Raw genomic sequence first — 21,261 nt, forward strand, 5'->3', positions numbered from 1 at the left:
GACTTAAGCATTCAGAGTAATTTCTGTCTTTATTTCAGCATCTCCAGTATTAAGTATTTGAATGCAAATTTTTAAAAATTAAATTGTGACATGGTTAAAAGAGAAGACTGACCAAATAGGTTACAATAGGTACATGTAATGTCAGAGAAATGTATACAATTTTTCTCTCTCTCTCCTTTTTCTCCCTCTGACTATACCCCTTGCCCATCCTCTGGGTTTCCCCCCTGCCCCTTTTCCTTCTCCCTAGACCTCCTGTCCCATGATCCTCTGATACCCCTTTTGCCAATCACCTGTCCAGCTCTTGGCTCCATCCCTCCCCCTCCTGTCTTCTCCTATCATTTTGGATCTCCCCCTCCCACTTTCAAATCTCTTACTAGCTCTTCCTTCAGTTAGTCCTGACGAAGGGTCTCGGCCCAAAACGTCGACTGTACCTCTTCCTAGAGATGCTGCCTGGCCTGCTGCATTCACCAGCAACTTTTATATGTGTTGCTTGAATTTCCAGCATCTGCAGATTTCCTCGTGTGTACTGGCTTTTTGTGCCTTTGATTGGTGAGTAACTTCTAATTACATATCAAATAGTTATAGTCATTCAACACCTTTTGATTGATTGTCCACAGTAGCCATCAATCATTTTTTTGAATTTTCATTTTCCTATTGACTCCCTCATATTCTGCCACTAATCAATTCAAAAGGACAGCCAAATAATCTACCAACCTACATGTCTTTGGGATGTAGGAGGAAATTAGTATTAGTATTATTATTTGTACAGTTTTCTCAAACAATATGTAGATGACCCTACTAGAGAGGAAGAAGGGTGTGCAGTTCTGGTCACTCAGCTATAGGATGGATGTCATTAAGCTTGAAAGGGCACAGAAAAGATTCATTAGGATGTAACTAGGACTGGAGGACTTGAGTTAAAGGGACAGGCTGGCTAGGAAATGCAGGAGGCTGAAGGGCGACCTTATAGATATAAGGCAGAAGAAATGGAGGAGTACAAATACTTGGTGCTCACCTCGACAACAGACTTGACAGGAAATCCAGCACCAAGCCTGTTTACAAGAAGGGGATGGATTGAGCTGACTCTATTTTCTAAGGAAGCTGAGATACGCCAATGTGTGCAGCAGGACGTTGGAGATCTTTTACCAGTCTGTTGTAGCGAGTGCAGTCTTCTTTGCTTCTTTATGTTGTGGGAGCAGCATTGGTGCTGGTGATGCAAAAAGACTAAATAAACTCATCAGAAAGACTGGATCCATCCTTGACTACAATCCGGACTGTTTTGAGTTAGAGGTGAAGAGGAGGTCACTAAACAAACTGTTATCCATTATGGACAATCTGGCACATCCTCTCCATGACCTACTGAATAGGCAGTGGAGCATCCTTTCAAACAGACTCATTCAGCTCTGCTGTTACAAGGATCGTGACAGAAAATCTTTCCTTCCAAATGCAATAAGCATTTCATCTCTGTGTGACAGGAGAGCACACATCATAGTACAATAGTCTCTGTTTCAGCATTTCGTACATTATTGCAAATGATTGCACATTGATAAATTATTGTGTATATTATTCTGTACTTTATTATTAGTTATTATTGCTAAGTGTGTTTTTAAATGTTGCTGCTGTAACAAAAGAATTTCCCACTCGGGATCAAAAAAGTGCGTGCTTATTATAATACGTACACACACACACACACGAGGGGTGATTGATAAATTCGTGGCCTTGGGTAAAAGGAGAAGAGTAATTAAGTTCAAACTTTCTGCATAGTCACTCAGAGTTGAACTGCACATGCATGTAACAAGAGCTGAATAACTCATCTCCTTCTATCTTATGCCACAAACTTATCAATCACCCCTCGTATGTGTGTGTATATATAAATATAATAAAAGGTACTTACTTTATTGATCCTGAGTGGGAAATTCTTATATATGTATATATAGACATACACATACATACACGAGATGGATTGTCACAGTCATTTTCCCAGGGCAAGGGAGTTTAAAAGCAGAGGGCAGAGATTTAAGGTGAGAGAAAAAAGATTTAGGAGTGTCCTGAGAGCAATTCTTTCACACAAGAGATGGTTAGTTTATCGAATGAGCTGCTAGAGGAAGCTGTAGGTGTGCATACAATTTCAATGTTTAACAGACATTTGGTCAGATACATGGATCGAAAAGGCCTAGAAAGATGCAGGCACATGGGACTAGCTCAACACACACAAAATGCCAGAGGCACTCAGTAAGTCAGGCAGCATCTGTGGAGGGGAATAAATAGTCAGAGTTTTGGGCCAAGACCCTTCATCAGGACTTGTTGGTCAAGATCTCCAGCACCTGCAGAATCTCTTGTGTTTGGGACCAGCTTAGATAGATGTCTGGATCACCATGCACAAGTTGGGCTGGAGGCTCTGTTTCAGTGCTAGATGACGATTAAGAATACAGGTGAAAAGGTGCAATATTAATTGGGAGTTAGGTCACAGAATAAAGAGGAAGACCTATAAAATGGTCATCTCTGTATTTTTGTTTGGATCTCTGGATTTGTAATCTCTAATTTCACTGCCAAGTGGTGACGTGTATAGGAAATGTAAGATAGGATGATCGGGTTAATGTGTGGCTAAAAGGAAAGTGTAGGAAGGAGGGTATCAGAATTCTTTGATCACTGGAACCTGGACAAGTGGAATCAGTTCAGAATGGTTGGGGTGCACTTGAACCACAGAATGTCCAACCTCCATGCTCTTTTATGTCAAGATTCTTTAATGTAATTTCCAGAACAAAATAAAACACAAGAACACAATAATAATAAAAACGCTATCAATATAAGTACATCAGACAGCTTATTAACTTAAGGTGACTGACAAGCAAATGATATAATGATGGTGGTGGGAGGTGTGGAGGGGTGGGTTAGTGGGTGGAGGTGTTGATCAGCTTTACTGCTTGGAGAAAGTAACTGTTTTTGAGTCCGGTGGTCCTGGCGTGGATGCTACGTAGCCTCCTCCCTGATGGGAGTGGGACAAACAGTCCATGAGCAGGGTGGTTAGGATCCTTCATGATGTTACTGGTCTTTATTCCAGCACTTTTCTGTATATACTGGTCCTTGATTGCTGTGCTGGTGATGTCCTGGGTGTTTTGACTACCCGTTGTAGAGACTTTCCTGTCTGTCGCAGTGCAGTTTCAATACCATGCAGCGACACAGCTTGTTAGATGTTAGTAGCAAGCTTTCAGCTTTCCCAATTTTAACTGGGATCATCCTAGCATATAATTCAAGAGGGAGTGGAGTTTCCAAAGTAAATCCAGCAGAGTTTTGACCCACTGTGTAGATAGTCCTCATCTGAGGACCGTATGTAATCTGAGATTAGCTTTATTTGTCACAGGAACATCAAAACATGCCGGGAAATGCACTGTTTTTCGTCAATGACCAACACAGTCTGAGGATTACACCCACAAGTGTCACCATGCTTAAGGCACCAACAGAACATGGCCACTGATGATAGAGAGCATAACTGGACCATCAGGTGGCATGTCAGTGGCAGAATTTTTCGGACACTATAGCTGTCAAGGAAATCATGGAAAAGAATAAGGATGCTGCATATCCTACATTACAAAAGTATCTACAATTTACTAGTTGTTCACTTCAATTGTTTGCATGATTTGTATTTTTTTCTATCTCTTGCACATCAAGTGTTGATCTTTTATATTTATTTCTTATTCCTTTTTTCTTTAATTGGGTTCTTTTGCGTTTCTTGCTTTGTGGCTACATGTGAGCAAACAAATCTCAAGGTTGTATAATTCATACATTCTTTGCTAATAAATTGATCTTGACTAGTATCATGTTGAGTATAAAACCATTTCAGATAACAGAATATTTTTGATAGATAATACTAAGTATTTTTTCATTGATGATCAGGTGAGTTATGTACAGAGGCAGTTAACTTTTGAGGATTAGAAATAAATGACCTGTAGGGGTGGCACTGGGCCAAACTCATTCCTAATGTGCGAACCTAACAGTGGAACTTGTGGAATTGCTGCTAAAACAAGATTGATTTTGCCATAATAATCAATCAGGCAAACATAACCTTTTACTATTGACTGCTCCACAGGTGCACTTTTGAGCTTCTAGCTGTTCACCACTACTTTATCAGTTCCTTGTCAGTCATCTTATGTACAGACACTCCTGTGCCTAGCATCACTTTACGATATACAAGCAATGTACAGTTTGTATATAAGCTATCTTATGTACTTTTTTTTTTATTATTGTATTCTTTATCTTGTGTGTTTTTTGTGTGCCGCATCAGATCCAGAGTAACAATTTCATTCTCCTTCACACTTGTGTGCAGGAAACGACATTAAACAATCTTGAAATTACAGAACTAATTTAGAGCTAAAGTTAAATGTGTTCATTCTCTGTAACTGTAACACTTTATTCTGCATTCTGTTATTGCTTTTCCTTGTGCCCTCAGTACCTCGATGTACTGATCCATATGGTTGGCATTGCTTCACTGTACATGTGGCAATAATAAAACCTGTCTCACAATACAGCATTTCTTTGCTCGTGTCATGAAAAACTTCTCCTGTGCCTTTCACAGATACTGAACAGGTGGTGTGTGTGTGTGTGTGTGTGTGTGTGTGTGTGTGTGTCTTTCTCTCTCTCTCTCTCTCCCTCCATCCACAGATTATTGCCTATGTGGAATGGACAATCACTTTTCAAAGTTGCATTGTATAATATTACTTTGTACACAATGCAGGGAGTAGACACTCTCTTGTACATAGATCATGATCATGGATATATGAAATTGGGATGAATGGAGAACTATATAAGAGAATCTTCACAAAGACCATCTAACAGAGAGGCACTCAAAGCTTATCCAACAGATCTATTGGAAAATCCAAACTCTTCCCGAATAGAACTATTTTCAATGTGAATATCACTTAGTTTACCTTATATGCAAATCTTTAACGCAAATCCATTAAAATTTGAAGGAGAAGCAAAAAGTAGTGGGTTGAAAACAAATGCTTTGCCCTTTATTCATAAGAGCATGATAATTGACAATATAAGCAAGGAAGGCAAATGCAATGTTAACATTTGTTTTATGAGGACTAGAACGCAGAAGCAAGGATGTAATGCTGAGACTTTATAGGCACCCGCTAGTCTTGCAAGACCATGGATTTGCGCCTTGAAAGGTTTCCAGGGCGCAGGCCTGGGCAAGGTTGTATGGAAGACCGGCAGTTGCCCATGCTGCAAGTCTCCCCTCTCCATGCCACCGATGTTGTCCAAGGGAAGGGCACTAGGACCCATACAGCTTGGCACCAGCGTCGTCGCAGAGCAATGTGTGGTTAAGTGCCTTGCTCAAGGACACAACACGCTGCCTCAGCCAAGGCTCGAACTAGCGACCTTCAAATCACTAGACGAATGCCTTAACCACTTGGCCACACGCCAACATGCTGAGACTTTATAACGCATTCATCAGATCACATTTGGAGTATCGTGAGCCGTTTTGGGTCCCATATCTAAAGAAAGATGTGTTGGCATTGGAGAGGGTCTGGAGGAGGTTTACGAGAATGAAAGGGTTAACATATGAGGAGCATTTAATGACTCTGGGCTCATTCTCACTTGAGATTCAAAAGATGTGGGGGAATCTCATTGAAACCTACCGAATACTGAAAGGCCAGGATAACATGGAGAGGATGTTTCCTATAGTGGGGGAATCTAAGACCAGAGTGAACAGCCTCAGAATACACTGACAAGGAGGAATTTCCGTAACCAGTGGGTGGTGAATCTGTGGAATTTATTGCCATGGACAGCTGTGGAGGCCAAGTCATTGAGTATATTTAAAACGGAGGTTGATAGGTTTTGGATTAGTAAGGGTGTCAAATGTTACAGGGAGGAGGAAGATAATAAATCAGCCATGATGGAATGGCAAAGTATAATCAGTTGGATAAGTTGAAGTGTAACATGGAGGCAAAATCGAAAAGAGTAATGAATGCAGTACCAAAGGTGTTACAGTATATTTGAATGCATACAGTATACAAACTAAAGTAGCTTGTGGTGCAGTTAGAGATTGGCAGGTGTGATGTTGTGGGCATCTCTGAATCATGATCGAAAGAAGATCACAGCTGGGAGCTTAGCATCCAAGAATACACAGGCAGGTAGGCAAAGGGGGTGGGTGGTTCTGTTGTTAAAAATAAAATAAAATCCTTAGAAAGAGGTGACATGGGATTAGAGCATGTAGAATTCTTGTTCAGAAACTGTAAGAGTAAAAAGACCCTGATGACAGGCCTCTGGACGGTAGCCAGGATGTGGACTACAGATTACAATGGGAGACAGAAAAGGCATGTCATAAGGGCAATGTTATGGTAGTCAGGGGGATTTCAAAATGCAGATAAATTGGGAAAATCAAAATGGTGCTGGATCCCAAGACAGGGAATAGGTAGAACACATATTAGAAGGCTTTTTAGAGCAACTTGCGGTTGAACCCACGAGGGAAAAGAAAATTCTGGATTGGGTGTTGTGTAATGAATCAGATTTGATGAGGGAGTTTAAGATAAAGGAACCCTTATGAGACATTGATCATAATATGACAGACTTCACCCTGCAATTTGAGAGGGAGAAGTCAAATATATCAGTATTACTGTAGAGTAAAGGGAATTACAGAGTGGCATGAGAGAGGTGTTGGCCCAAAGTTGATTGGAAGGGGATACTAGCAGGGATGAAAGCAGAATAGTAAAGGCTAGAGTTTCTGGGAGCAATTTGGAAGGGGCAGGATAGATACATCCCAAAGATGAAATACTTTAAAGGCAGAATGACACAACCGTGACTATCAAGGGAAGTAAAAGCCAACATAAAAGCAGAAGAGAGGGAATGTAATAGAGCAAAAATTAGTGGGAAGTTAGAGGATTCGGAACCTTTTAAAAACCATCAGAAGGCAACTAAAACAGCAATCAGGAGAGAAAAGATGAAACATGAAGAGAAGCTAGCCAATAATATCAAGGAGAATACCAAAAGTTTTTTCAAATATATGAAGAGTAAAACAGAGGCAACAGTAGGTACAGTATTGGACTGCTGGAAAATGATGCTGGAGAGGTAGTAATGAGGGCAAAAAAATGGCAGATAAACTTAAGTATTTTGTATTATTCTTCTCTGTGGAAGATACAGTAGTATGCTGGATGTTCAAGAGTGCCAGGGGGCAGAAGTGAGTGTAGTTGCTGTTACTAAGGAGAAGATACATGGGAAGCTTAAAGATTTTAAGGTAGATAAGTCAATCTGGATGAGATAGACCACACCCCAAGGTTCTGAAAGAGGTAGCTGAAGAGATTGTGGATGCATTAGTAATGATCTTTTAAGAATCACTAGGGGAGCAGAACAAAAGAAATTCTAGGTCAGTTAACCTGACCTCAGTGGTTGGGAAGATGTTGGAGTCGATTGTTAAGCATGTGGTTTCAGGGTACCTTGAGGCACACGATAAAATAGGCCACAGTCAGCATGGCTCCTTTAAGTGGAAATCTTGCCTGATAAATCTGTAGTTTGGTTCCCACGTACTTCCTGCTCTTGTCATTCTTGATGAAGAAATGACGGGATTGGAAAGTGTTGCCTTTGGAAGAAACCTTGTCAAGATGGTGCACCACAGTCATAGAGGGCCAGAGGGTGGTGAATAGAATGTCAATGCTTTGTCCAGGATGGAGCCAACCTTTTTCAAATCATACACTTAAAAACAATCAAAATCTTTATTAAAACATGCAGTTGCTGTGTGAACAATACATTTTTAAAACATTTATTTCCAAGAAACTTCAGGAAATGAGTTTGGGTTTAAAGTAGCATTCAGGACAGTGCAGCCCACAGTAATCTATGGGAAAGTACCTACAGATATGTACCTCCTAAAATGGTGTTTGCTTCCTGGGGTTTGACCAGCCCCCATCTTAACAGATTGTACCACTCTGTAAACCAGTAGCAAATAATGATGACCAGTGACCTTCCAAACCCAACACACATCTCCATCTTGGTAATCTGGGCTTTATGTCAGCTGACTGGTTATTCTTAAGAGGTAATCTTTCCACTTGTCTCTAGGAGGATTATTTTTTGAGGTTTTTAAGGTTTTTGATATATTTTTCATTCTTAACGAAAACTAATTTCAGAACAGAGTCCACTCTGCAAGAAGTGGAAGCCAACTGGCTGGCTGTGATTTCCAAAGCGTTACCTGCCGCTACAAAGTGACTGTCGGAGCTAAGATGATGTCACATCGTAATTATATTCATTCACCATCCTTCACCTGGCTGCAGAAAAGACATGATTAAGGTTTATTGTGGACAATCCTTTTTACATGTGTATCTCATAAGGAGCTACGTGCAAGAAGTCTTGGAATAATCACCAATCTCGGTGAGGTGGCAACTGAGATGCCTTAGTATTTATCGATAGAACAAAAACTAAAACAAATTAATTGGAGTGGAGATCTAATCCATAAAGTCAGCGTGGCTCAAGAAACTGGGCACAAATCATCTTTTATAGGCAGTCTCACCAAGCACTGCAGGATAGACTTGCACTAGTATAAATTTCTCTATATACAAAGTTTATCATGAACATGCCTCGGGCATCTTAGTAACTATCTTATTGTGGCTATGCCAAAGGCTACGCATCCACTGGGTATCGTGATAATGGTTACTGTATGGTCTCACGTCAGTTCCTTCACATGGGGGTAAATATTATCTTCATATTAAATTATAGCCCACCACCCATTGTGAACGTGATTTTCTTTGACAAGCACAAAAATAGTGACAATTGCCAAAAATTCTAAAATAAAATCTGAAGGTAGATTAAAAACACTCTTCAGGTCAGGAAGATTGTTGGAGAGGTAACAGCTAATATTACAGGGAACATTTGTCATCTGAAATGGTTTGTTGGGAATCTGAATTCATCAGCCTGAAACAGTAACTCTTTTTGTCTCTCCACCGATGCACCCTGACCTGTGGAGTGTTTTCCAGCATTTTCTAATGACATTTATTTAAGTTACACTCAGTCACTATTGGGCCAATGGGATATTTATAAAACCAAAGAACGATACATTATGGAAGACACTGCAGTCCATTGTGCCTAGGTAAACTTTTCGATAGAGCCACTTCCTTACTCTTCCTCTGTATCCCTGCAAATTTTCTCTCTTTGATGTCCACTTTGAGACTTACAATTGAACCTATTCCTACTCTTTTTAGGAGAAGCACTTCACATCAAATAACTCACTGCATTAAAAAAAACTTATCTGTCATCAATTCCCAAAGCTTGTACCATTAGAAACTGTTTATTGCCCAGTTGCTTTTACCAAATATCTTCAAAATTTGGAACAAGGCCTTAAGACCATAAGATACAGAAGCAGAATTCGGCTGTTCAAGTCCGCTCCGCCATTCAATCATGGCTGATTTTCAAATCTTTCCCTATATCCATGCTCCAAAGACATGGCCTCTCTCTGAAAATGAAGATTCACATTCCTCACAAATATTCTCCGTGCCTTCACCAGGCCTTGGCCAGAATGAGATTCAACATCCTGGTCTACAGGGAAAGCAGGATGTGATCTGCCAGTAAACCTGGTGAATGCAAGAAAGTGCAACAAATGCAACAGACTAATGTTATCTCAATTTCCCAAAGCAAGTACATTCTCCCCCTGTATAAATAACCCATCTCATCATGCCTTGTTTTGGATGTCTTTCAGGATCTAAGGAGAACAGAGAGCTGGTTTTCCTTTCTGAGAAAGAATTAAATTTTGTCTCTACATTTACATTTTCAAAATATCAATAAATCAGTAAATGCAAGAATAGGCAGCAATCAATAATAATTCATTCCTCCCAATTAAAACATTACAACAGTATTTCTAATAAAATATCTTGTACAGCTGCCAAAGCTTGGCAAAGTTATAGACTTTCAATAAATAAAGTTGGGGAAAGGTTAAATCTGGTTGTTAATTTACATTCAAAGCTAGTGTCACCAAACAAATGCATTTGTGTCTTAGTCTTTATCTCAGGATTTCCTTGGCTTCAGGCTGTTGAAAGGTCCATTTTATTTCCCATCAACACAACATTGTCAGACTTGGGAGAAATGTTACTGCAAAGTGGCTTTCACAAGCGATGGCAGATGAATGATGATAGCACTCTTATCATTTCACAGAAAGTCACTGAAAAGAAACCCAGGATAGAAATTACTGCAACAATCTCAGATGGGCCCCTTAGTGCTTTGCCTCTTGTTGTCAGTTGAACCTCCAAGTACCCAATCTAACAATGCTGTCTGGGCATTCCAGCACATTCAGTTCCCACTTGCCCCAGAATTGCCGTTTGTGTTGGCCTTTGACTTGGACTTGGACTTGAAAGAGAAGCGCTTAATAAGCTTCCGAGAGAAGCTTCCTGATTTCTTCCGTGTAGATGAAGGGCTGTCACTCACATTGGATAGGTCATCGTGGGAGTGACTAAAGCCTGACTCCTTCTGCTTGTGTTTCTTTCTGAACAAAAGCTTGGTTCCACTTCGTAGGAAGCCAACTACAAGAAAATATGAGAACAATCTAGCAATGATAATTCATCATGGGATAAAGGAATGAAACAGTATTATATAAAGAAGAAGATGGTGCTGGAAATAGCATTGGCCTAGAATATTAACACACAACCATGGAAAGGTACATCTGCCGTTGACAAAGATATTAAAAGATTAGCTTTATCTGTCACATGCACATCAAAACACTGAAACGTATAGTGAAATTAATTGATCGTGTCAAATCACAGTCTGAGGATGCGCTGGGGGCAGCATGCAAGTGTTGCCATGCTTCTGGCGCCAACATAGCATACTCATGACTTACGAACTCTAACCCATACGCATTTGGAACGTGGGAGGAAACTGGAGCACCAGGAGGAAACCCATGCAGTCGTGGGGAGAACTCCTTACTGACAGCAATGGGAATTGAACCCTGATCAGTAATTGCTCACTCAGGAAGGTAATTGTGCTAACCACTATGTGACCGTGCTGAACAGGTGTAAGGAATTACATGGCCTGCATGTGACCTACAGCCGTGGGGTTGCCTCTTAAATGCCCTCTGAAATAGTTTAGCAAGCCACTCAGCTGCAATAAACCACAATGAAATAAAACTAAATGTAGATACTCTCTCCTTAACAGCATAGTGAGCATACCCACATCTCAAGGTGTGTAGCAGTTCAGAAAGGCAGCTCACTACCACCTTTTTGAGGACAACTAGAGGTGGCAATTAAATACTTCGTCAGTCGGCAAAGCCCACTTCCCTTGAAGAAAAATACAAAACGAAGGAACTATAGCTCACTGACTACTATTTTCTCCACAGATAATTATTATTAATGCATTATTTAGCATTTAATATAACTTAAACTGTAGTGCCTGGAAGATTTACGAAGTGATACAATTCATTGGGCGGGGGGGGGGAAGATACTTAAAAACGTCATGATGGACTCCTTTGTGTTTACCTTTGTGATCCTTCAAGCTTCTTGTTTCCAGTGCTCCCGTTGACCCTGTTTCAGATTCTACATCATCCACTGATGGCCGCTCTGAAATATCAGATGCAACGGCTTCGTCCGGGTCTTGGCTGGCTGGTTGCCGCTGGTTCAGAGAATCAGTGGATTTGGGCGACTCTAGTGCAGCCTGAGCACTGCAGTGGGGGAGGGCGGGCAACCCCGGCTCGGACTGCAGAGAGGCATCCATAGCTGCTGCATAGCCCACAGACAGAGCCATTTCTTCCTGATCAATGGGAGACTGGATCAAAAAAAGGACAGGACATCAGCCTATATAGTGCAGACAATTCTAGTCACTTTTCCCCCCCATCTCCTTCTCTATAACTTCCTTTAACCCTAAAGCACTCTATAATACTTCTGTTCCTCTGATGAAGGGTCTTGGTCTGAAACATTAACTGTTTGTTCCTCTCCATAGATGGTGCCTGACCTGTTGAGTTCCTCTAGCACTTTTTGTGTGTAGAACTCCTTTCATATTCTCTCTCCCACTTCTGGCTGCCATGGGCATCAGCTTCCAAATTTCTTCCCTAAATCTCTCCAGTTCTCTCTTACCTCCTTTAAGATGCTTCTAAAATCAACCGCTTTGGCTTGGTGTCTTCTTTTATTTGATCATTCTCTGCCATGTACCATGGGTGTTTTAAGCCATGCATTTCTAGTGAGGGGGAAGTCCAAAGAAGATCTGCGAGGCCATTCCCTTCCCCCCCCCCCCACAGAGCGGTGGCTGCCTGGATCTGCTGCCAGGAGTGGTGGTGAAGGGATATGATAAAAATGTTTAAGAAGCTCTCAGATAGATACATTAATATGCAAAGAATTGAGGGAATTGGGCCACATGCTGGCAGAATGGATTAGGAGTCACTGGCTTAACTAGCTTGGCACCACACTGTGGGCCGTAGGGCCCGTTCCTGTGCTGCCCTGTTCTGTTTTAGTGCTAATTAATCCATGTTGACTAGCTGGCTGGTGGTGTAGTGGCATCAGTGCCGGACTTTGGAGCAAAGGCTCCCGAGTTCGAATCCAGACGGCTCCCTTGCACGCTTTCCATCCATGCTGAGTTGAGCGTCGAGCTAGCGACTCGGCCTCGTAAAAATGAGAAAGCCTGCTAAAAAAACACCGTCATGACGGCGTCCCAATGACTCCACTCAGAGTTAAGGGCTTTCTTCTTTCTCCAATCCATGTTGACATTGATAGTGAATGTGTACTTTTATGTACCTTGAATCAAATGGAGAAACCTTGTTGTGCAAATGAGATACAGGTGCATGATTAAAATAGTAATAACATTTTAAGGAAAAAAATAACTTGAATTTATGTAGAATCTCAATGTTCTAAGCTCAATACCAGCTTATATCTTAATGCTATAAGCTGAAGTTTATCTTAATGTTACAAGCTCAGTATCAGATAAACTTTGACACCAAGTTAAGCAAGGAGAATTTGGGACAGTTAAGGGTCAGTCAAAAAGGTAGGTTTTTAAATTAAAGAGATAAAGATTAGCTGTATTTGCCACATGTACATCAAAACATACAGTGAAATGTGTCTTCTGTGTCATATCAAATCAATGAGGATTGTGCCAGGGAGCAGCTTACAAGTGTCACCATGTTTCCAGCGTCAATGTGGCATGCCCACAACTTACTAAACCTAACCACACGTCTTTGGAATGTGGGAGGAAACTGGAGCAATAAAGGGGGACAGAAGATTCCTACACAGCCCCTACAGAAATAGAAGCAGAAGATAGCTATCTAATAATTCACACTTCATACCATCTGGCTTTCATTTTTATCCAGTAGATTCAAGAACAATCTTCTAGCTCCTTTCTGCAAGGATGTAGCCTGATAGAACAAATCAACAAAGATCACCTTGGTCTGCGAGTGAACTCTCAGATTAACCCCACTCTCCTGCCTTTTTTTCTCCCAGACATATCTGAAAACTCTGAATAGACCTGTCAATCAAACATATCCAAGCAGCAATTTGAACTTTTCATTGTTCCTATGGCCTTGAGGATTGCACATCACTGGTTTATCACCTGTGGCAATAAAACTCTTGTGTATCACAACAAACAATTGATTATGCAAAACTTAAGCAATAGCCTTGAGTTTTTGGACTGGTATTGACCATTAAGTTTTAATAGTTAACATTTTCTTCGAAAGCTTCTGCTTACATTTCTGCCTCTCAAATTGCTGATATTGAGAAACCATTAAATGAACAACCCCACAAGCTGCTGAAACCAGTGCACATTGCTCATTAGTGGAGTAAGTTTACCTTTGAAACTCCTGAAATAATCAGTGTGCTGCGCTTGGTCGGTGTCTTTTTGCTAGGCTTGTTAGCAGATTCTGTCAGCTGCCGAATCGCAGTCTGTACGACCGGATCCAAACCATTAGCGAGGTGGTTGTCCACTACTGTCCAAACGTACAACGTTATCATTAGCATGAAAGCACGTGAGAGGGAGAAATGGACTGGAGGAAGTGTGGGGGGGGGAGAGGGAAGTATGGTGGAGAGAGCTGGGGTGGAGGTAGGTGTAAAGAGAGAGTGGGAGGAGAAGGAAAGAAGGTGCGAAAGAATGAAGGGGTAGTCAAAGACAGAAACACATGGGGAAGCAGAGAGACAGCTTGGAGGCTATAGGTGAATTCACCTTTAACCACCCATTCACACTGAAGGCATGAGTTCAATTAATAGCAAAGGAAGTGTAGACACTGTACAACTAAATCAAAAAGAAAAACTGCTGGAAAATCTCAACATGTCAGGTAGTATCTGAAGGGAGAGAAACAGAAACACAAGAGATTCTGTAGATGTTGGAACTCCAGAGCTGTTTCTCTATACATATATTACCTGATATGTTGAGACTTTACAGTATTTCTTAACAACAACAGCTATTCTGGCTCCCCTCTTGTCCCCTTTCTCTTCTCCTCACCTGCCCATCGCCTCCCTCTGATGCCCTTCCTCCTTCCTTTTATTCCATGGTCCACACTGCTTTCCTATCCACCTATCAGCTTCTAGTTTGTACTTCTTCCCCTAACCTCACCTTCTTATTCTGGCTTCTTCCTCCTTCCTTTCCAGTCCCGATGAAAGGTCTCAGCCCAAAACATTGACTGTTTATTCATAACCATAAATGCTGCCTGACCTGCTGAGTTCCTCCAGCATTTTGTGTGTGTAGGTTACTCCTGATTTCCAGCATTTTATTTTCTCATTTTGTTCCAGTTCTATAGCATCTACACTTCCTTTGCTTTTTTATTTAAGCTTTTGGTGCTTTGCTTTGGCTAAAATGAGCAAAATTGGACTGGCAGTCTAACATGTGCTCTTTTCCACTTTTCTTTTCTATTGGAATAAATTAACATGTTTTAGGTGGTAAATCCAATATTGATCATTTTGTAAAAGTTAGAATTGTCTCAAAAGAGGCTATAATCCCAGAGGCTTTCATCCCTGAACTTGGGTTCTCAGTGTGACACAATTTACCGTTATTGGGAGGCTGACTCATGGGGCTATCATCCAGCTTGATGTTTCTCTTCTCCGTTACTTCCACCTTGGAGGGTGACCTTGTTGGAGAATCTGAGGGCAAGGAGCACAGAAGTTAACAGACCGTTAGTTGAAAGGCTCTGATTCTGAATACACAGCTGCAGCTGTGTTTGAACATAAGTAGTAAGTGACTGCCATTGGTACAATGTATCTTGATAACATTAAAAAAAGAGGTGGATTCCTTAACAAAAAAGTATTTGGAACTACCAGAAAGAAAAGGCACATTCAGCCAGCCAGCTCTAGAAATACAACAACTAGATGAGCTATTTCAATATGAAGACAATGGTAAATAGCAGCCTCACCTATTTTGCTATCCAATTTAGGCCTGGATTGGATGGTCGTTACTGTTGTCACTATGGTTCCATCAGGCATTACTGTTCGATCCATTTCAACCTTTTTCGTAGGGGTGACAGTTGTCCGCAGAGGGAGCAGTGACTGGGCTGGCTTGGGATCTGTTGGCTCCACGTAGATCAACTATGGGGAATAAACACAATGAGTGAAAAACACTGAATGATCTGTCTCTACTACCTCTCTATCTGTGCCTTTATTTTCCCAAGAGTAGTGATCAGTTAATGTTTCTTGGTTGCCATAATGTCCTGTCAATGGTCCCATCACCAGCTGGTCCTGAGGTCGATCAGAAGCCCGGAAGTTGAAGCCCAATGATCGAAGCCTTTGGCCTATGAGTCTGAAGTCCACTGGGGAAGTCCTGAGGCCTGTCCTGGAATTGCAGGACTCTGAGTTAAGGGGGGGGGGGGAGGGCTTATTTTGCTGCTGTTGTTTTGTTGTGTTGTGTTTTGCTCTCCTGAGCGCTGTGGGCATGCTTTGTTGGTGCTGGAATGTGGCCACACTTGCAGCCGGTCCACAGCACATCCTTGGGTTATGTTGGTCGTTAATGCCAATGATGCACTTCAGTCTGTTTTCATGTACATGTGATAAATAAATCTGAATTAAATTTACGCTATCTGCTCAAGAGCTATTCTTTGCATACAAACTTAGGCAGTGGAGATCAGTAGACTGTTAAGATAGGCAGGAACCATTACAGCTGAGATGCAGTTATTCTTTAGAGAAGGTCTTCAACTTGAAACACTAACATTCTGGCTCCAGTTACATTGCCTACCTTGAAGAGTTTTCAGTATTTATTGTTTTGATTTCAGATTTCTCACATCAGCAGTTTCTTGCTTTCACAGTGAAAACTCAAGAGACTGCAGATGCTGGAATTTGATGCAACAAATCTGACTGCTGGGGGACCTCAACAGGTCGAGCAGCATCTGTGGAGGCAGAGAGACGGTTGACATCTCAGTTTGAGACTCTGCATCAGGACTGAGAGTGTAGAGAAAAGAAAGACAGAAAGATTTGGCTTTATTTGTCACATGTACATCAAAACATACAGTGAAATGTGTTGGTTGCGTTAAATCAAATCAGCGAGAATTGTGCTGGACAGCCAGCATGTCGCCATACATCCAAATGCCCACAATTCACTAACCCTAACCATACTCCTTTGGAGGAAACCAGAGCACCCAGAGGAAACCCACAAGGTCATGGGCAGAGCATACAAACTCCTTTCAGAAAGCAGCGGAAACAAAGCCCAGTAAGGTGATTGCTGACGCTGTAATAGCATTACGCTAACCGCTACACTGCCATGCCATGGAGAAATAGCTAGAGTGAAGACTCAGACTTCTCCCTCTCACTTCTTTACGCTATCTGCCCTGTACAACCTCCCGTTTGATCTCCACCTGAAATATCAATGCTTTGCCTCCTCAGATGTTGCCTGACCCATTGAGTAACTCCAGAAGCTTATCTTTTGCTGTCCCAATTCTTTGGTATCTGCAGAGGCTGAGGTTTGAATATGAAGCCCATCAGGCCCTTGGATGTTGGCTATTCACTAGTTGAATCAGAGGTTAGAAATTACTGGTTTCTGTGTGAAATGTACAATATAGAGCGGCATTGGAAGTCAGTGAAAATCAAATTCCGGAAGGTGACTATAGCATGCAGCCATTAATTTGTTTGCACAATTGCTGCAAGTGACTATGGATAATTTTCCACCTCAAGGCATTTTGAGCGCCACAGTAGTGTAGTGGTTAGTGCAATGCTATTATTACAGCTTGAGGTGTTCCAGAATTTGGACTTCAATTCTGGCGCTATCTTCCCCATGGAATGTGTGGGTTTTCTCTGGGTGCTCTGGTTTCCTCCTACAGTCCAAAGACCGACTGGTCAGGTCCATTAATCATTGTAAATTGTTCCGGGATTAGGTTAGGGTTAATCAGGATTGTCAGAGGTTACTGGGGCAGTGTGGCTCAAAGGACAGGAAGAGGCTACAACACACCGTATCACTGAGCAACCAAACAAATAAAACGTCATTGTTCTCAGCCTCACTCTTTATCAGTGCTGAGGGCAAGATGTTTGTGGACAACATATCACAGCAACTATTTGCAAATATGTGCCACAAATGCAAATGAAAGCAAATAATTGGATCTTTTGATTTAGGTTTACTGCAGGGTCTTCTCGAGCATAGCAGAGCCTCCTCATTTCAGAATCAGAATCAGGTTTATTGTCACTGACACATATAAAATTTGTTAGTCTACAGCAACAGTACATTAGAATATAAAAATTTACCATAGATCACCATAATAAATAAATAAACAGACAGCGCAGAAAGAGAGCATCTCCTTTCACTTCTTTTTATTTCAGATGTGGTTCTGCTACTGTTGGAGCCTGTTATCTGCCTTCTGCTGTGTTTTTGGGCTGATTGGGCAACCTGGCGCTTTGCTGTCTCCGAGAGGGTACCACGATGCCACGAGCAAAGTGTGTGGCATGAAGCCTGGAGACGGGGTGGTGGGTGGGGGTGATGGCGAGCCCATGATCAACTCCATCTCTCGCTGATCAAAGCACCAAGGGAGACTAAAACCATCGAGGTGGGTGCAGAGGTGAGCGGGTGTTCAGCGCCGTCTACCAGCCTCTCCTCGCTGCTGGTGAAGGAAGTGTCTGTGTGTGACTGTCTCTGTCTCCCTCTCACTCGCTGCTCCCAAGGGAAGGACCTTGCATTCGAATGATCTCTCTCTCTCTCTCTCGATGCCGTCGGAGGATGGTGCCAGAGCAGAAGTTTAATCGACACAGTTTGTGGATCGGACCCTAGTTCACGTTCATGATGAGTTCTAGTTTTTCTGGTTGTTCCTTTTTTTGTGGCAAGTTTGGAAGATTTTGAATCAGGGCATTCTGCAGAAAATGAACACTGTGCTGAACTGAAGTTTGCCTTTTGATTTTGTGTTTTCGCTAGCTTTTTTGCCGTTTGCGCGATTTGTTTATTTGCGCGTGGGGGGTGGGGTTTGAAGTTTTTTCCATTGTTCTTCTTTGTTTTGTGGCTGTCTGTGAGAAGATGAATCTCAGAGTTGTGTACTGTATACATACTTTGATAAGAAATGTATTTTGACTTTGAATCCTTTGAATTATCCATTCAGAAATCTGATAATGGAGAGGAGGAAGTTGTTCCTGAAACATAGAGTGTAGGTCTTTAGGTTCCTGTTCCTGGTAGTAATGAGAAGAGCGCATGTCCTAGGTGGAGGATGTCCTGGGTAATGATGGATGCTGCCTTTTGAAAATGCCCTCGATGGTGGGGAGAGTTGAGCCCGTGATGCAACTGGCTGAGTCTACAACCCTCTGCGTCCTCTTTTGATCCTGTGCATTGGAGCCTCCAGAGCAGGGGGTGAAACAACCAGTTGGAATGCTTTGTACATCAATAGAAGTTGCTCGAGTCTTTTGTAACATAGCAAATCTCTTCAAAATTCTAATGAAGTATAGCCGCTGGTGTGGCTTCTTCCTGACTGAATCGATGTGTTGGGCCCAGGATAGATCCTTGGAGATGTTCCTCATTTAAGGAGGAACAGACACCCAGCAACATAGGAGAAATGAGGAAAATGAAATCAAATAACAAAGATGAAAGGCAGGAAAGTTAGACTACCTCCAGTGAGACTGATCCAGCGGAAGTACTCGACATTTCTGGAGAGGCTGCTAAGGGAAAGCTCTGGCATCCAGAAGGTGATCTCCGAGATAAATCCAGTGGGATCACACTCTGTCCCAATAATACATCTGGAAAAGAATAAACACGCATTTTGATGTATGACTGCCACCCACCCATGTCAGAAGATGCCTCAATACACTGGGGATCTTCACTCCCAACAGATGGCTTGTGATCTGCCTGCAATGGTCCAAGTTGGACTGCGACCAATCATCAAGAGGGAGTGCGTAAATAGAGCTACCTTTTCAATCAGGTCCGCGATCAAGATTTAAAAGGCAGAGCTTTGCGACAGTTTCTCTGAGTTGGACTGCGACCAATCAACGAGAGGGAGTGCGTAAATAGAGCTACCTTTTCAATCAGGTCCGCGATCAAGATTTAAAAGGCAGAGCTTTGCGGCAGTTTCTCTGAATTGGGCTGCGACCAATCAACAAGAGGGATTCATTAGAAAGGGCGAATAAAAGTAACGCAAGTGCGAGCGGAGCAGCCATTCTTTTGAGTGTGGCAGTGTTTGGAGTGGCTTTGGCAAGATCAGGCTTGGGTGAGGTAAAGTATTTGGTAAGTTTCTCTACTTTTGCTCTTATTTGTTCATTCTTCGTTAGGACATTGTAGATTAGTGAGAATGGCTCCAGGGGAAGTGTTTCGTACTGTATGTGGGAAATCTGGGAGACCTGCAGTTTCCTGGACAACCACATCTGTACCAAGTGTACCGAGCTCCAGCTCCTCAGAGAACGTGTATAAGGAACTGGAGCTGCAGCTCGATGACCTTCGACTCATACGGGAGAATGAGGATGTGATAGACAAGAGCTACAGGGAGGTTGTCACCCCTAGGGTGCAGGAGACAGATGACTGGGTGACGGTCAGTAAAAAGAGGGAAAAGGGACAGCCAGTGCAGAGTGACTCCTGTGGCTGATCCCCTCAACTATAAGTACACCACTTTAGATACTATTGAGGTGGATGACCTACCGTGGGGGGGGGGGGGGCGGGGGCAGCTAGCCACAGTGACCGGGTCACTTGTACTGAGTCCGGTGCTGTGGCTCAGTAGAGCAGGGAGGTGAAGAGGACTGTACTGTTGATAGGAGATTCCTTAGTCAGAGGAACAGGTTCTGTAGGCGCGATACAGACACCTGGATGGTATGTTGCCTCCCTGGTGCCAGGGTCAGGGGTGTCTTGGATAGGGCATTCTCGAGGGTGAAGGGGAGCAGCCAGAAGTCTTGGTACATATTGGCACCAATGACATAGGTAGACAAGGTGAGGAGGTCCTGAAGAGAGATTTTAAGGAGCTAGGTAGAAAGGTGAAAAACAGGACCTCCAGGGTAGTAATCTCTGGATTGCTGCCTGAGCCATGTGCCAGTGAGGGTAAGAATAGGATGATTTGGCAGGTGACTGTGTGGCTGAGGAACTGGTGCAGAGGACCCAAAGAGAGGGCACATAATAGAGCAAAAATTAGTGGGAAGTTAGAGGATTGGGAAGTTTTTAAAATCCAACAGAAGGCAACTAAAAAGTCATTAAGAAAGATAAAGATAGAATATGAAAGTAAGGTAGCCAATAATATTAAAGAGAATACCAAAAGTTTCTTCAGATACATAAAGTGTAAAAGAGGTGAGAATGGATATCGGACCACTGGAAAACGATGCTAGAGAGGTAGTAATGGGGAACATGGGAGTGGTAGTCAAATGAATTAGTATTTTGCATCAGTCTTCACTATGAAAGACACTAGCAATGTGGTGGAAGTTCCTGAGTGTCAGGGGTCAAAAGTGTATAAACTTGTTGTTACTAGGGAGAAAGAACTTGGGAAACTGAAAGGTCTGAAGGTACAGTGCCTATAGAAAGTATACCCTCCCCCCCCCAGAAATTTTCATGTTCTATTGTTTTACAACATTAAATCACATTGGATTTAATTTGGCTTTTTTTATATAATGATTAACAGAAAAGACACTTTCGTGTGAAAGTGAAAACAATTTTCTACAAATTGGTTTAAGTTTATTACAATTATTAAGCACAAAATTATTTATTTATTTATTGCATAATTACTCATCCCTTCAAGTCAGTATTTAGTAGGTGTACCTTTGGCAACAAAGTCTGTGTGGATAGGTCTCTATCAGCTTTGCACATCTGGACACTGTAATTTTTCCCCATTCTTTACAAAACTGCTCAAGCTCTGTCAGATTGCACGGAGATCATGAAGGAACAACCCTTTTCAAGTCCAACCACAAATTCTCAATTGGATTGAGGTCTGGACTCTGACTTGGCCACTCCAGGACATTA

The 21,261-nt window shown here is 42.1% G+C and overlaps 1 protein-coding gene across 2 annotated transcripts in view; it reads right to left on the reverse strand.

Moving 5' to 3' along the window:
- Positions 1–4,883: 4,883 nt before the first annotated feature.
- c2cd2l (c2cd2 like) overlaps positions 4,884–21,261 on the reverse strand; it is a 153,807-nt gene continuing 137,429 nt past the window's right edge. The window contains exons 9-14 of one of the 2 annotated variants that reach the window (XM_063038283.1): positions 18,940–19,067; positions 15,287–15,458; positions 14,925–15,017; positions 13,734–13,867; positions 11,442–11,727; positions 4,884–10,493 (exon numbers count right to left, since the gene is read on the reverse strand). In XM_063038283.1, the coding sequence (XP_062894353.1) occupies positions 10,264–10,493; positions 11,442–11,727; positions 13,734–13,867; positions 14,925–15,017; positions 15,287–15,458; positions 18,940–19,067 (1,043 nt within the window). In that variant the 3' untranslated portion in view covers positions 4,884–10,263. Of the gene's footprint in view, positions 10,494–11,441; positions 11,728–13,733; positions 13,871–14,924; positions 15,018–15,286; positions 15,459–18,939; positions 19,068–21,261 lie in introns of both variants that reach the window. The other variant, XM_063038282.1, reaches the window with a different exon arrangement.

This window comes from Mobula hypostoma, chromosome X2, assembly GCF_963921235.1.
Source record: "Mobula hypostoma chromosome X2, sMobHyp1.1, whole genome shotgun sequence".
NCBI classification, from domain to species: Eukaryota; Metazoa; Chordata; class Chondrichthyes; order Myliobatiformes; family Myliobatidae; genus Mobula; species Mobula hypostoma.